The sequence below is a fragment of the Solanum lycopersicum genome, chromosome 3 (assembly GCF_036512215.1).
Source record: "Solanum lycopersicum chromosome 3, SLM_r2.1".
NCBI lineage: Eukaryota > Viridiplantae > Streptophyta > Magnoliopsida > Solanales > Solanaceae > Solanum > Solanum lycopersicum.
The window spans coordinates 20,382,205-20,394,898 of record NC_090802.1 but is presented as its reverse complement, the minus strand read 5'-3'; the positions used below and the strand labels follow the sequence as shown (position 1 = coordinate 20,394,898).

The 12,694-nt window shown below is 40.2% G+C and overlaps 1 protein-coding gene across 1 annotated transcript; it reads right to left on the bottom strand.

The window, feature by feature from the left end:
- Positions 1–1,094: 1,094 nt before the first annotated feature.
- LOC138347748 (uncharacterized) lies at positions 1,095–6,719 on the bottom strand. Its single transcript, XM_069296058.1, has 2 exons — positions 6,255–6,719; positions 1,095–1,181 (listed from the first exon to the last, which is right to left on the bottom strand). The coding sequence occupies exons 1-2, from the start codon at positions 6,550–6,552 to the stop codon at positions 1,150–1,152; spliced, it is 330 nt and encodes a 109-aa protein (XP_069152159.1). The 5' UTR covers positions 6,553–6,719; the 3' UTR covers positions 1,095–1,149.
- Positions 6,720–12,694: the final 5,975 nt, after the last annotated feature.

Below are 12,694 nucleotides of genomic sequence, written 5' to 3'. Positions count from 1 at the left end.
TCACAATTGAACTCAAAGACTTTCTTGGACTATATCCTTAATCTCTCTTGAATTATGAAATCAAGAGTTATGCTTCATGATATAAAGAATCTCGTGATGATAAAGAAGAATCATGAGTACATTCTCATAATTCTCATACTCACTTTGTCGAGTCTTGAAAAAATTTATTACAAGTGTAGAAGTCTCCTCAAAAAGACTCACAAGAACTACCTCAAAATGTTCGAAAGAACTCTCAAAACTTAAATTTTAACTCTACCTCAAATTTGAATTATGAATTAAAGGTAATATTCATGTTATGAATATTTTCTAGGTGATTAGAAGTAGTTTAGAGTAGTTAGAATCAAAAGGGATTGAAGGTATACTTTGAAGGGACTCAAACGAGATAACCGACAGAAAAAGAGTTGGGGCAGGCGAGCTTAGTGCCAGCACCTTAACTTCAGAGACTGTTAATTAGCGTGCCACGCCAGCCCACACTGGACCATCTGTGGTGCGTAGCGCCACCATTCCCCAAACAATTCTGACGACTACTCATTTTCTAACCTTAATTTGACTAGAATAGAATGATTTCTTTTCCAATTACTTGGATTCGATTACTCGTAGTTACACTCTTATCTACGCAATACAGCCCTCAAAACACTCACTTTTATCTCAAGAATTCATCAAAATAATAAAAATACTTATCATGAACTTAAAATTGCAATCTTTATGGACATATTTGAACATGAAAATCATGTTTGGCGTGTGAGTGAACGAACCCAACACTATGAAAGCTTACATACTGTCACGACCCAAATTCGGGCCGCGACTGGCACCCGCACTTACCCTCCTATGTGAGCGAACCAACCAATCTAAACCTTAACATTTCAATGTAATAACAACAGAAAATAATGCGAAAGACTTAAACTCATTAATAAAAACCAATTCAATAACTATCAATATTCAACATCTACTATTCCCAAAACCTGAAAGTCATCATCACAAGAACATCTACTTTAAACTACTAATTCTAAGAGTTTCTAAAAGCTAAAATACATAAGAAGCTAGTCCATGCCGGAGGTTCAAGGCATCAAGACATGAAGGAGAAGATCCAGTCCAAGCTAGAAGCGTTAGCTCACCCTGAAGATCCGGTGTGACGAAGACTGGCTTGAGTTACTGTTGAGTCGAAGATGACGGCACGTTTGCTGAACTCCACAAATAACAAGAAGAGAAACCTAAAAGTAGGGGTAAGTACAAAATACGGGTACTGAGTAGATATCATCGGCCAACTCAAAATAGAAAACAGTATGTATTAAGCAATATCATAAAATCAACTAATATCCTTAACATGCAGCATTTATAGTTACCATAACCCTTGGTTACAACACCAAGCACATCAATGAGGACTCACACCTCCTCATCATACTCATTTGGGATTTTAGTTCATTAGATTGGATATATTATCATATTTCAAGATTCATTATCTTTATTCCCCTCGTGTCGGTATGTGACACTCCGCTCCTCAATATACTATCCTGGTGTCGGAACGTGACACTCCGATCCATATTCTATCCTGGTACCGGAACGTGGCACCCGATCCATATTCTATCCTGGTGTCGAAACGTGACACTCCGATCCTCATATACTATCCTGGTACCGGAACGTGGCACCCGATCCATATTCTATCCTGGTGTCGGAACGTGACACCCGATCCATATATTCTATCCTGGTACCAGAACGTGGCACCCGATCCATATTCTATCCTGGTGTCGGAACGTGACACCCGATCCATATTCTATCCTGGTACCGGAACGTGGCACCCGATCCCCTAATCTCACCACTTTCGTTCATCAAGCCTTCTTTTATACCAAGGCATCATCATTAACAAGTAGATTAGGGTTTCTTTTCAAGATTTGGGATTCAATAGCTTCATCATGCTTATTTATTCACAATTACATAATCACATCATTCATGCAAGCATACAATTAAGCATATAGAAGGTTTACAATACTACTAACACATATCATTCGCTATTAAGAGTTTACTACGAATAGCATGAAATAACCATAACCTACCTCCACCGAAGAATTGGAATCAACAAGCAATTTCCCAAGCTTTGATATTCTCTCTGCCTCTTGATCAATCAATTTCTCTCTCTCCTTGTTCTCTCTATTTTCTTTATTCAAACCCTCTTTCTTTTACCCTAGTTAACATATAATTAAGTGTAAAAGATGGCAATAATACCCCACTAATTAACTTAGAGTTACCTCTTTTAACCCCCAAGAATTTGAGTTATTAATATAAACCCACGAAATCTATAATTAAGGAAAGAATAGTCCAAAAACGTCCCCTAAAACGTGTAAGGAAATCCGATTCTGCCTGGGATTTGCGCAACCTGTGACGGGCCGTCGTGCCTGCGACGGTCCGTCCTGCAGGTCGTCGCAAGGTTCAGAGAGTCAATTTCCACTGAACAATCTATGACGGTCCGTCACGCCTGTGACGGTCCGTCCTGCCATTCCGTCACGAAGTTCAGAGAGTCGTTCCCTGTACCAAATTCTCAAGAGTTGAAGTGTTTTGAAACGGTGGATCACGACGGTTCGTCATGCTTGTGACGGTCCGTCCTGCGTGTCCGTCACAGAGTTCAGAGAGTCGATTTCAGCACCCAAATTTCAGAATTTCTAAGTGTTTTGGGACGAGACACCCTCGACGGTCCGTCGTGCCCATGACGTTCCGTCGTGGGGTCCGTCGCTTCTGCCAATTTTTCCAGAATTGAAGTCTGTTGCTCAAAACGACTAAACAGGTCGTTACATTAGATACCAATTTACCCATCGTTCGTCCCCGAACGATCAAAAGAAGGAAAGCAAGGGCGAAAAGGAGTACCTGAATCTGTAAACAGATGTGGGTGTCTTTCTTGCATATCTGCCTCTTCTCCCAAGTGGCTTCTTCAACCGGTCGATTCTTCCATTGCACCTTGATGGATGTAATCTCTCTTGACCTCAACTTGCGAACTTCTCTATCTAAAATAGCAACAGGCTCCTCCTCATAAGACAAGTTCTCATCAAGCAAAACTGAATCCCAACGGATAATGTAGTTTCCATCCCCATGGTATCTTTTCAACATCGACACATGGAATACCAGATGTACTCCTGACAGCCCTGGAGGCAAGGCTAACTTATAAGCCACCTCTCCTACTCGCTTAAGTACTTCAAATGGTCCAATGTACCTTGGACTTAGTTTACCCCTTTTACCGAACCGCATCACCCCTTTCATGGGCGAAACCTTCAGCAAGACTTGTTCACCTTCCATGAACTCTAAGTCTCTAACCTTTCGATCTGCATATTCTTTTTGTCTACTTTGCGCCGCTAGAAGCTTTTCTTGAATAGACTTCACTTTCTCTATCGAATCCCTCAAAAGGTCAGTACCCCAAGGCCTAACCTCAAATGCATCAAACCAACCAATGGGAGACCTACATCTCCTACCATACAATGCTTCGAATGGAGCCATATCAATACTTGAGTGATAGCTATTATTGTATGAAAACTCCGCTAAGGGTAGGAAGCTATCCCAATGACCACCAAACTCTATCACACACGCACGAAGCATATCCTCCAACACTTGAATCGTCCTTTCAGACTGACCATCGGTCTGAGGATGGAACGCGGTACTAAGGTCCAACCTAGTACCCAATTCCGCATGCAATGTTTTCCAAAACTTAGAAGTAAACTGCGTACCTCTATCTGATATGATGGATAGTGGAACCCCATGCAATCGCACCACTTCCGAGATGTAAAGTTTGGCTAACTTTTCTGCGTTGTAAGTCACCTTGACCGGAATGAAATGAGCAGATTTAGTTAACCTATCAACAATCACCCAAATGGAGTCATACTTACCCATTGTCTTCGAAAGACCAACCACAAAGTCCATTGCAATTCCTTCCCACTTCCATTCCGGAATGGGCATTCTCTGAAGTGTTCCTCCGGGCCTTTGGTGTTCATACTTTACTTGTTGACAGTTTGGACATTTGGTAATAAAATCCACAATATCACGCTTCATTCTACTCCACCAAAAGTGTTGTTTTAGGTCACGATACATCTTGGTTGCACCCGGATGTATAGAATACCTTGAACTATGAGCCTCTGTCATAATAGTGTTGATCAAATCATCGACGCGGGGTACACATACCCTTCCCTTAATTCTCAAAACACCTTCCTCATCGATTTGTGCTTCCTTAGCCTCCCCTCGCAATACTTTATCTTGAATTCTTCTTAGTTTCTCATCATCAAACTGTTTTCCCTTAATTTTGTCAAGAAAAGAAGATCTTGACTCCACACAAGCCAACAATCCTCCCTTCTCATTTACTTCTAATCTCATCAAGTCGTTAGCTAGAGTCTGAACCTCTCTAGCTAATGGGCGTCTAGAGGCTTGCAAGTGAGCTAGACTTCCCATGCTTCCCGCTTTTCTACTTAAAGCATCCGCCACAACATTCGCCTTCCCTGGATGATACAAAATGGTGATGTCGTAATCCTTCAGTAGTTCCATCCATCTTCTCTGTCTCAAGTTCAAATCTTTCTGAGTAAAGACATACTGAAGGCTACGATGATCCGTGTAGACCTCACACTTAACCCCATATAAATAGTGTCTCCATTGCTTTAATGCAAACACTACTGCAGCCAATTCCAAATCGTGGGTTGGATAGTTACATTCATGCACTTTTAATTGCCTCGAAGCATAAGCAATCACACTCTTCTCTTGCATTAGTACTGCACCCAAACCCGAATAGGATGCATCACAATAAACAATGAAGTTCTTACCCTCTACTGGCAAGGTATGGATAGGTGCGGTAGTCAACAAAGTTTTGAGCTTCTGAAAGCTTTCCTCACATTCGTCCGACCATACAAATGGAACATTCTGCTTAGTCAAGTTCGTCAATTGGGAAGCAATAGAAGAGAATCCCTTGACAAATCGACGGTAGTCGCTAGCTAACCCAACAAAGCTCCTTATTTCTGACACATTAGTAGGTCTCACCCAATTCTTCACTGTCTCAATCTTAGAAGGATCCACCATCACTCCATCCTTAGAAACCACGTGCCCCAAGAAGGACACTGCATCTAGCCAAAACTCACACTTAGAGAACTTGGCATAAAGCTTTTTCTCCCTCAACATTTCCAATACCATTCTCAAATGCTCTTCATGTTCCTTCTTGCTCTTTGAGTATACTAGTATATCATCAATAAATACAATCACGAAGAGGTCCAAATATGGCTTAAAAATCCCGTTCATCAAGCTCATGAACGCAGCAGGGGCATTCGTTAGACCAAAAGACATCACTACAAATTCGTAATGCCCATACCTCGTTCGAAAAGCAGTCTTTGGCACATCCGCTGCCCGTATTTTCAATTGATGATAACCGGATCTCAAGTCAATCTTAGAGAAGACACAAGCACCTTGTAACTGATCGAACAAGTCATCAATGCGGGGAAGAGGATACTTGTTCTTTATGGTTACCTTGTTTAGTTGTCTGTAGTCTATACACATTCGAAAACTCCCATCCTTCTTCTTTACAAACAAAACCGGAGCACCCCAAGGAGATGCACTTGGTCTAATAAAGCCTCTATTTAACAACTCTTGAAGTTGGGCTTTTAACTCTCTTAACTCTGCGAGAGCCATTCTATAAGGGGGTATAGAAATGGGGCGAGTACCCGGTTCAAGGTCAATACAGAAATCAATATCCCTATCTAGTGGCATACCGGGAAGATCTGCAGGGAACACATCCAAAAACTCACGAACCACTGAAACCGACTCAATCGAAGGTACTTGGGTAGTGTCATCCTTGAGATGTGCCAAGAAAGCTAAACACCCTTTACTAACCATTTTCTTAGCACGAAGAAAGGAGATGATACGCACCGGATTGGAAGTGTAGTCACCCTCCCACACTAACGGGTCTGTCCCAGGCTTGGCTAACGTTACCATTTTAGCATTACAGTCCAAGATCGCAAATTGCGGAGAAAGCCAAGTCATACCCAGAATTACATCAAAATCATCCATTTCTAAGATAATCAAATCTACATAAGTGTTGCTCCCCACAAAGTTCACCAAACAAGACCTATACACCTTTTCAACTACCACAGACTCACCCACCGGAGTAGAAACACGAATAGGCATATCAAGTAATTCACAATGTAAAGTTAGACCATTAACAAATGAGGAAGATACATAGGAAAATGTGGATCCAGGATCAAACAATACGGAAGCCATGCAATCACAAACCAGAAGATTACCTGTGATGACAGCATCAGATGCCTCCGCTTCAGACCGCCCAGGGAAAGCGTAACAATGGGCCCAATCGTTCGTCTGTCCGTTGCCCCTACCATGTTGTGATGTGGTAGCCCCAGTTTGCCCATTACCTCGGCCATTTTGGTGACCACCATTTCCTCGACCACCACGTCCTCCAGAATAACGGCCTCTACCATGACCACCTCTACCTCTAACATTTGGAGGTCTGTAACTCTGTTTTGGACAATATCTCTTAATATGTCCAATCTCCCCACATCCATAGCACTCTCTGGGTTCATGCATAGGTCTCTCAGAGAAGTGTTGACCGGTCGGAGGTGGACCCCCAACTACAGTCTGTAGTGAAGACTGAATTGGTCGGACTGAGTAACTTCCCGAACCCTGTCCTCTAGTGTAAGTACCATTAAACTCACCTCCCCTTCGAAACCTTTTTGATGTCGATGTCGTAGTGAAGTCGTCTGGCTTCACTCCTTCCATTTCTATCACAAAGTCTACCACCTCTTGGAAGGATTTTGCCGTTGCCGCTATCTGTAAGGCCGAAATCCGCAATTCTGACCTCAACCCCTTCACAAACCGGCGAATTTGCTCTGGGGGACTGAAACATAATTGAGTGTCATATCTGGATAGTGCGCGAAACCTAGTCTCGTAAGCATTTACCGACATCCTACCTTGCTCTAGGCTCAAGAACTCATCCCTTTTCCTATCCCTCAAAGTTCGGGGGATATACTTCTCCATAAACAAGCTAGAGAATGAGGCCCAAGTCATAGGTGGTGCCTCTGTTGGTTGACACTCAATATGTGACCGCCACCACATTTTGGCGTTCCCTTGAAACTGATAACTCACGAACTCAACACCAAACCGTTCTACTATACCCATCTTGTGTAGTAGCTCGTGACAGTCAACCAGAAAATCGTAAGCATCCTCAGATTCCGCACCCTTGAATACTGGAGGTTTCAATTTCAAGAACTTACTGAAAAGTTCATGCTGATCATTTGTCATTATAGGCCCAGTAGTCAGACGTGGAAACGTGCCTATTTCCAATGGAACATCCATGCGGGGAGCCATAGTAGCCGCATGTTGTACCTCCGGAGCCTGAGGTGCTGGTGAAGAAAACACTGAGGGTGTCTGGCCCTGATCAGACAACCCGCTAAGATAAGCCAGAACCTGATTGATCATCTCTGGGGTAGGTTGGGGTGGCATTTCCTCATTTTGCACTTGTTTAGTTTCCCCATCCTCCCCTTCTCTTATTACCTCCTCAGTCGGTGGAAGAGTCACTGCCCTAGTATCATATGGGCTAGGTTCTCGTCCTCTTCCCCTAGAGGACGTCCTCCCACGACCTCTACCACGGCCTCTTGTCGTTGTTCTTCCTCGAGCCACAGCCCCAGTGGCTGGCTCAATTGTTTCTTGTCTGGCCGGTGTTGATGTTGGCGTAGTCGTTGCTCTAGTTCTAACCATCTGCGAAAGAGAGTGGAGATGGTCAGATACCAATTCGTATCGCCTAGATACCAATTGTACTCAAGTAGTAGCACGAAAGAAAGAATGGAAGAGTGAAATTTTCCTAAAGTCTTATAGCCTCTCAAGGAAAAGTAAAGGCGTCCCCCTACCGTTCCTTAAGACTCTACTAGACCTGTTCTTGTGTGATAAGACCAACGAACCTAATGCTCTGATACCAAGTTTTGTCACGACCCAAATCCGGGCCGCGACTGGCACCCGCACTTACCCTCCTATGTGAGCGAACCAACCAATCTAAACCTTAACATTTCAATGTCATAACAACAGAAAATAATGCGAAAGACTTAAACTCATTAATAAAAACCAATTCAATAACTATCAATATTCAACATCTACTATTCCCAAAACCTGAAAGTCATCATCACAAGAACATCTACTTTAAACTACTAATTCTAAGAGTTTCTAAAAGCTAAAATACATAAGAAGCTAGTCCATGCCGGAGGTTCAAGGCATCAAGACATGAAGGAGAAGATCCAGTCCAAGCTAGAAGCGTTAGCTCACCCTGAAGATCCGGTGTGACGAAGACTGGCTTGAGTTACTGTTGAGTCGAAGATGACGGCACGTTTGCTGTACTCCACAAATAACAAGAAGAGAAACATAAAAGTAGGGGTCAGTACAAAACACGGATACTGAGTAGATATCATCGGCCAACTCAAAATAGAAAACAGTATGTATTAAGCAATATCATAAAATCAACTAATATCCTTAGCATGCAGCATTTATAGTTACCATAACCCTTGGTTACAACACCAAGCACATCAATGAGGACTCACACCTCCTCATCATACTCATTTGGGAATTTAGTTCATTAGATTGGATATATTATCATATTTCAAGATTCATTATCTTTATTCCCCTCGTGTCGGTACGTGACACTCCGCTCCTCAATATACTATCCTGGTGTCGGAACTTGACACTCCGATCCATATTCTATCCTGGTACCGGAACGTGGCACCCGATCCATATTCTATCCTGGTGTCGGAACGTGACACTCCGATCCTCATATACTATCCTGGTACCGGAACGTGGCACCCGATCCATATTCTATCCTGGTGTCGGAACGTGACACCCGATCCATATATTCTATCCTGGTACCGGAACGTGGCATCCGATCCATATTCTATCCTGGTGTCGGAACGTGACACCCGATCCATTTTCTATCCTGGTACCGGAACGTGGCACCCGATCCCTCACCACTTTCGTTCATCAAGCCTTCTTTTATACCAAGGCATCATCATTAACAAGTAGATTAGGGTTTCTTTTCAAGATTTGGGATTCAATAGCTTCATCATGCTTATTTATTCACAATTACATAATCACATCATTCATGCAAGCATACAATTAAGCATATAGAAGGTTTACAATACTACTAACACATATCATTCGCTATTAAGAGTTTACTACGAATAGCATGAAATAACCATAACCTACCTCCACCGAAGAATTGGAATCAACAAGCAATTTCCCAAGCTTTGATATTCCCTCTGCCTCTTGATTGATCAATTTCTCTCTCTCCTTGTTCTCTCTATTTTCTTTATTCAAACCCTCTTTCTTTTACCCTAGTTAACATATAATTAAGTGTAAAAGATGGCAATAATACCCCACTAATTAACTTAGGGTTACCTCTTTTAACCCCCAAGAATTTGAGTTATTAATATAAATCCACGAAATCTATAATTAAGGAAAGAATAGTCCAAAAACGTCCCTTAAAACGTGTAAGGAAATTCGATTCTGCCTGGGATTTGCGCAACCTGTGACGGGCCGTCATGCCTGCGACGGTCCGTCCTGCAGGTCGTCGCAAGGGTCAGAGAGTCAATTTCCACTGAACAATCTATGACGGTCCGTCACGCCTATGACGGTCCGTCCTGCCATTCCGTCACGAAGTTCAGAGAGTCGTTCCCTGTACCAAATTCTCAAGAGTTGAAGTGTTTTTTAAACGGTGGATCACGACGGTTCGTCGTGCCTGTGACGGTCCGTCCTGCGTGTCCGTCACAGAGTTCAGAGAGTCGATTTCAGCACCCAAATTTCAGAATTTCTAAGTGTTTTGGGACGAGACACCTCGACGGTCCGTCGTGCCCATGACGTTCCGTCGTGGGGTCCGTCGCTTTTGCCAGTTTTTTCAGAATTGAAGTCTGTTGCTCAAAACGACTAAAAGGGTCGTTACACATACCTCTTAGGGATCAAACCCATGGTGAAAACCTGCAACCTCGACGAACGCCTTGATCCTTTCCTCTTTTCTCTTCATGAACTCTCAACTAAAACTCTAGGCGTATATTAGGATTATAAAACTAAACCTTACCAAATTAGATCCCTAAAACCTTACTACAAATTAAATCTGATTGGGTAATGAAAAGACCAGAATATCCCTTAATATTTTCGAGTAATTTTTCTTATTTGGATAGCCTGACTTCAAATAGACATATATACCTCATACGAGCTCTAAATTTAGCAAACATGGTGGTGTTGGAAAGATAATGTAAAGATATTTCATTTAATATCTTATGGGTCACCTAACTCATCATGTACTAAAAATTATGGTTGTTGAAGTTGACCCAAAACTTAAAGGAACTTAGGAATGACTTAAGGAACTCTCTTTAGTTCTTCTTGAAACTCAAGGTGCTACATCTAGTGACCTTAGCACTTAAGAATTTTAAATTCCTAGATAAAATCCTTTTAATAATGAAGAATAGTTCGAGTCTTAATTCAAAAACTTTCTGAGGCATTACGGTAATTTCTTATGGATATCATACAAACTCCTTCCAAAATGAAAAGAATTGAACCAATTAACCTAAATTTAGATCATTAATAATGGGAGCCTTGTGATTCACACAAGTAATTTTAACAATTTGGTCTACAGTAAAACAATATATAATTATCTTAATTAAGAACCTTCATAGTTTAAACAAGTTAATTGCAATTAAAATTTTATCAAACATGAAATTTTACTTATAGTCTGTTCGCTTAAATTTTTTATTTGTCGAAAATGCTTATTTATTTAAAAAAAATTGGGATGTTTGATCAAACTTTTGGAAAGTAGTAAAAGTAAATTTGTTTTTTAATGCTAAAAGGTAATCCTCAAAAGTACTCTTTTTGTTTGAAAACATATATTTAGAAGCAATTTTTAAAAGTTTGATCGAGCACTCATTACTGTTCAAATGTGTTTTTAAATTTGATTAGACAAACGTAAATTATTCTTATCAAAGGTATTTTTGTTAAACACTTCTATTAAACAAATAATTTTAAAATTTTGATTAAACTGACTATTAATTTAGTTTTGGAAGGTATATAAAACCAGCCAATTAATATTTTATCCGTGAATTTTGCTCCACTAAAATAATATTTAATCGATCATACATCTCTATAACAATATTATTGCATAAGTGACATTCCAAATTTGTTATCCTCCCTACCCACCCAATAACCCATATCTGCACCCTTGACCATCACACCTCATGCCACCCATGAACCACCACTCCCCACCCCAACCTGCCTCCATAGAGATTTGCTAGATAATACATAAATGTTTTAAGGATAATATTTTCTTACTTACCAAACATTAAAAAATAGGCATAATACATAAATATGTCTATTTACTTGATCTCGTTTCACATTTATGTCCTCCAACTTTAAATGTGCACAAGTAAGGCTGGGCAACGATCCAGAACGAAACCACCGAACCGGCACGAACCGGTACAGGAACGGAACGGGACGAGTTGACCGGTTCGTTGACGGGTACAAGGATGAACCAAGACAGATACTCGATTCCGTCCGTCCCACTATATACCGGGATGGAACCAGAACGGACTGGAACGGATCGGAATAAAACGGGATGAGATAAACAGGACGATACATCAAGTTATTTCAAAAAATGATTTTTTGAATTACAAAAATATTAATCTTTTTTTTATTTTTTTAAGTTTAAATTAATATTTTTTAAATTTATAATGTAATTTTTTACTTAGTTTATTTTCAAGATATTTTTTTAAAAAAAAAATTACTTATTAAGTTAGCAAGTTAAAGACTAATTAAGTTTTCAAGATTGAAATCTTTTGAAGTTTATAAGTTGTTACATGTTAATATATTATAGTTTATAATTAAACTTTTTATAACTTGTAATTTAAATAAGTTGAATTTGTAATTTTAAAAAATTAAATTAAAATATAAATTATAATTTATAAATATATAATATAAATTAATTAATAAATAATAATTTATCGAAATCGGACTGGCACCAGACCGAATCGTATCCAGGATAAACCGGTACACAGATATCAAATCGCGGTCTCGTTTCGTTCCATGCACGGATTCATAGTGTCCCATTTCGTTCCGGGACGAATCGGAACGAATCGGAATGGTACCGGACCGGTACCGGTACAACCCGGTCCGTTGCCTAGCCTTATGCACAAGTAGACACTTAAACTTGTATAAAATTGAACAAATAGACACGAAACGTCCTACAAGACATTCTGCATAAAATTTGTGTCCTACGTGATATCCTACATGTATTGTGACACATATGAGTCGTGTGTCTATTTATTCAACTTTATACAAGTTTAATTGTCTATTTGTGCACAATCAAAGTTAAAGGAAATAAATATGAAATAAGGCTACGTTAAAAGACATGTTTATGCATTATGCCAAAAAAACATGTAAGAACTCAACTTGTTTTTCAACAAAACAACTAAAAAGTAAAAACACGTTTAGACAGCTTTATCATCATCATATTTCACATTTGTCAAAAATTCATGCCTGCCTCTCCTTCTCCAAATACTTTTTTCCCACTTAAAACTATAGGATTCTAAAATCTTTAGAGAGTGTAAGAAAATATTTGATTTACATGAATTTGGTTGTTATAACGAGATTATAATCATGCTTTCACTTCAAGCCATCAATCGTTCAAGGTTCGTTTGGTATC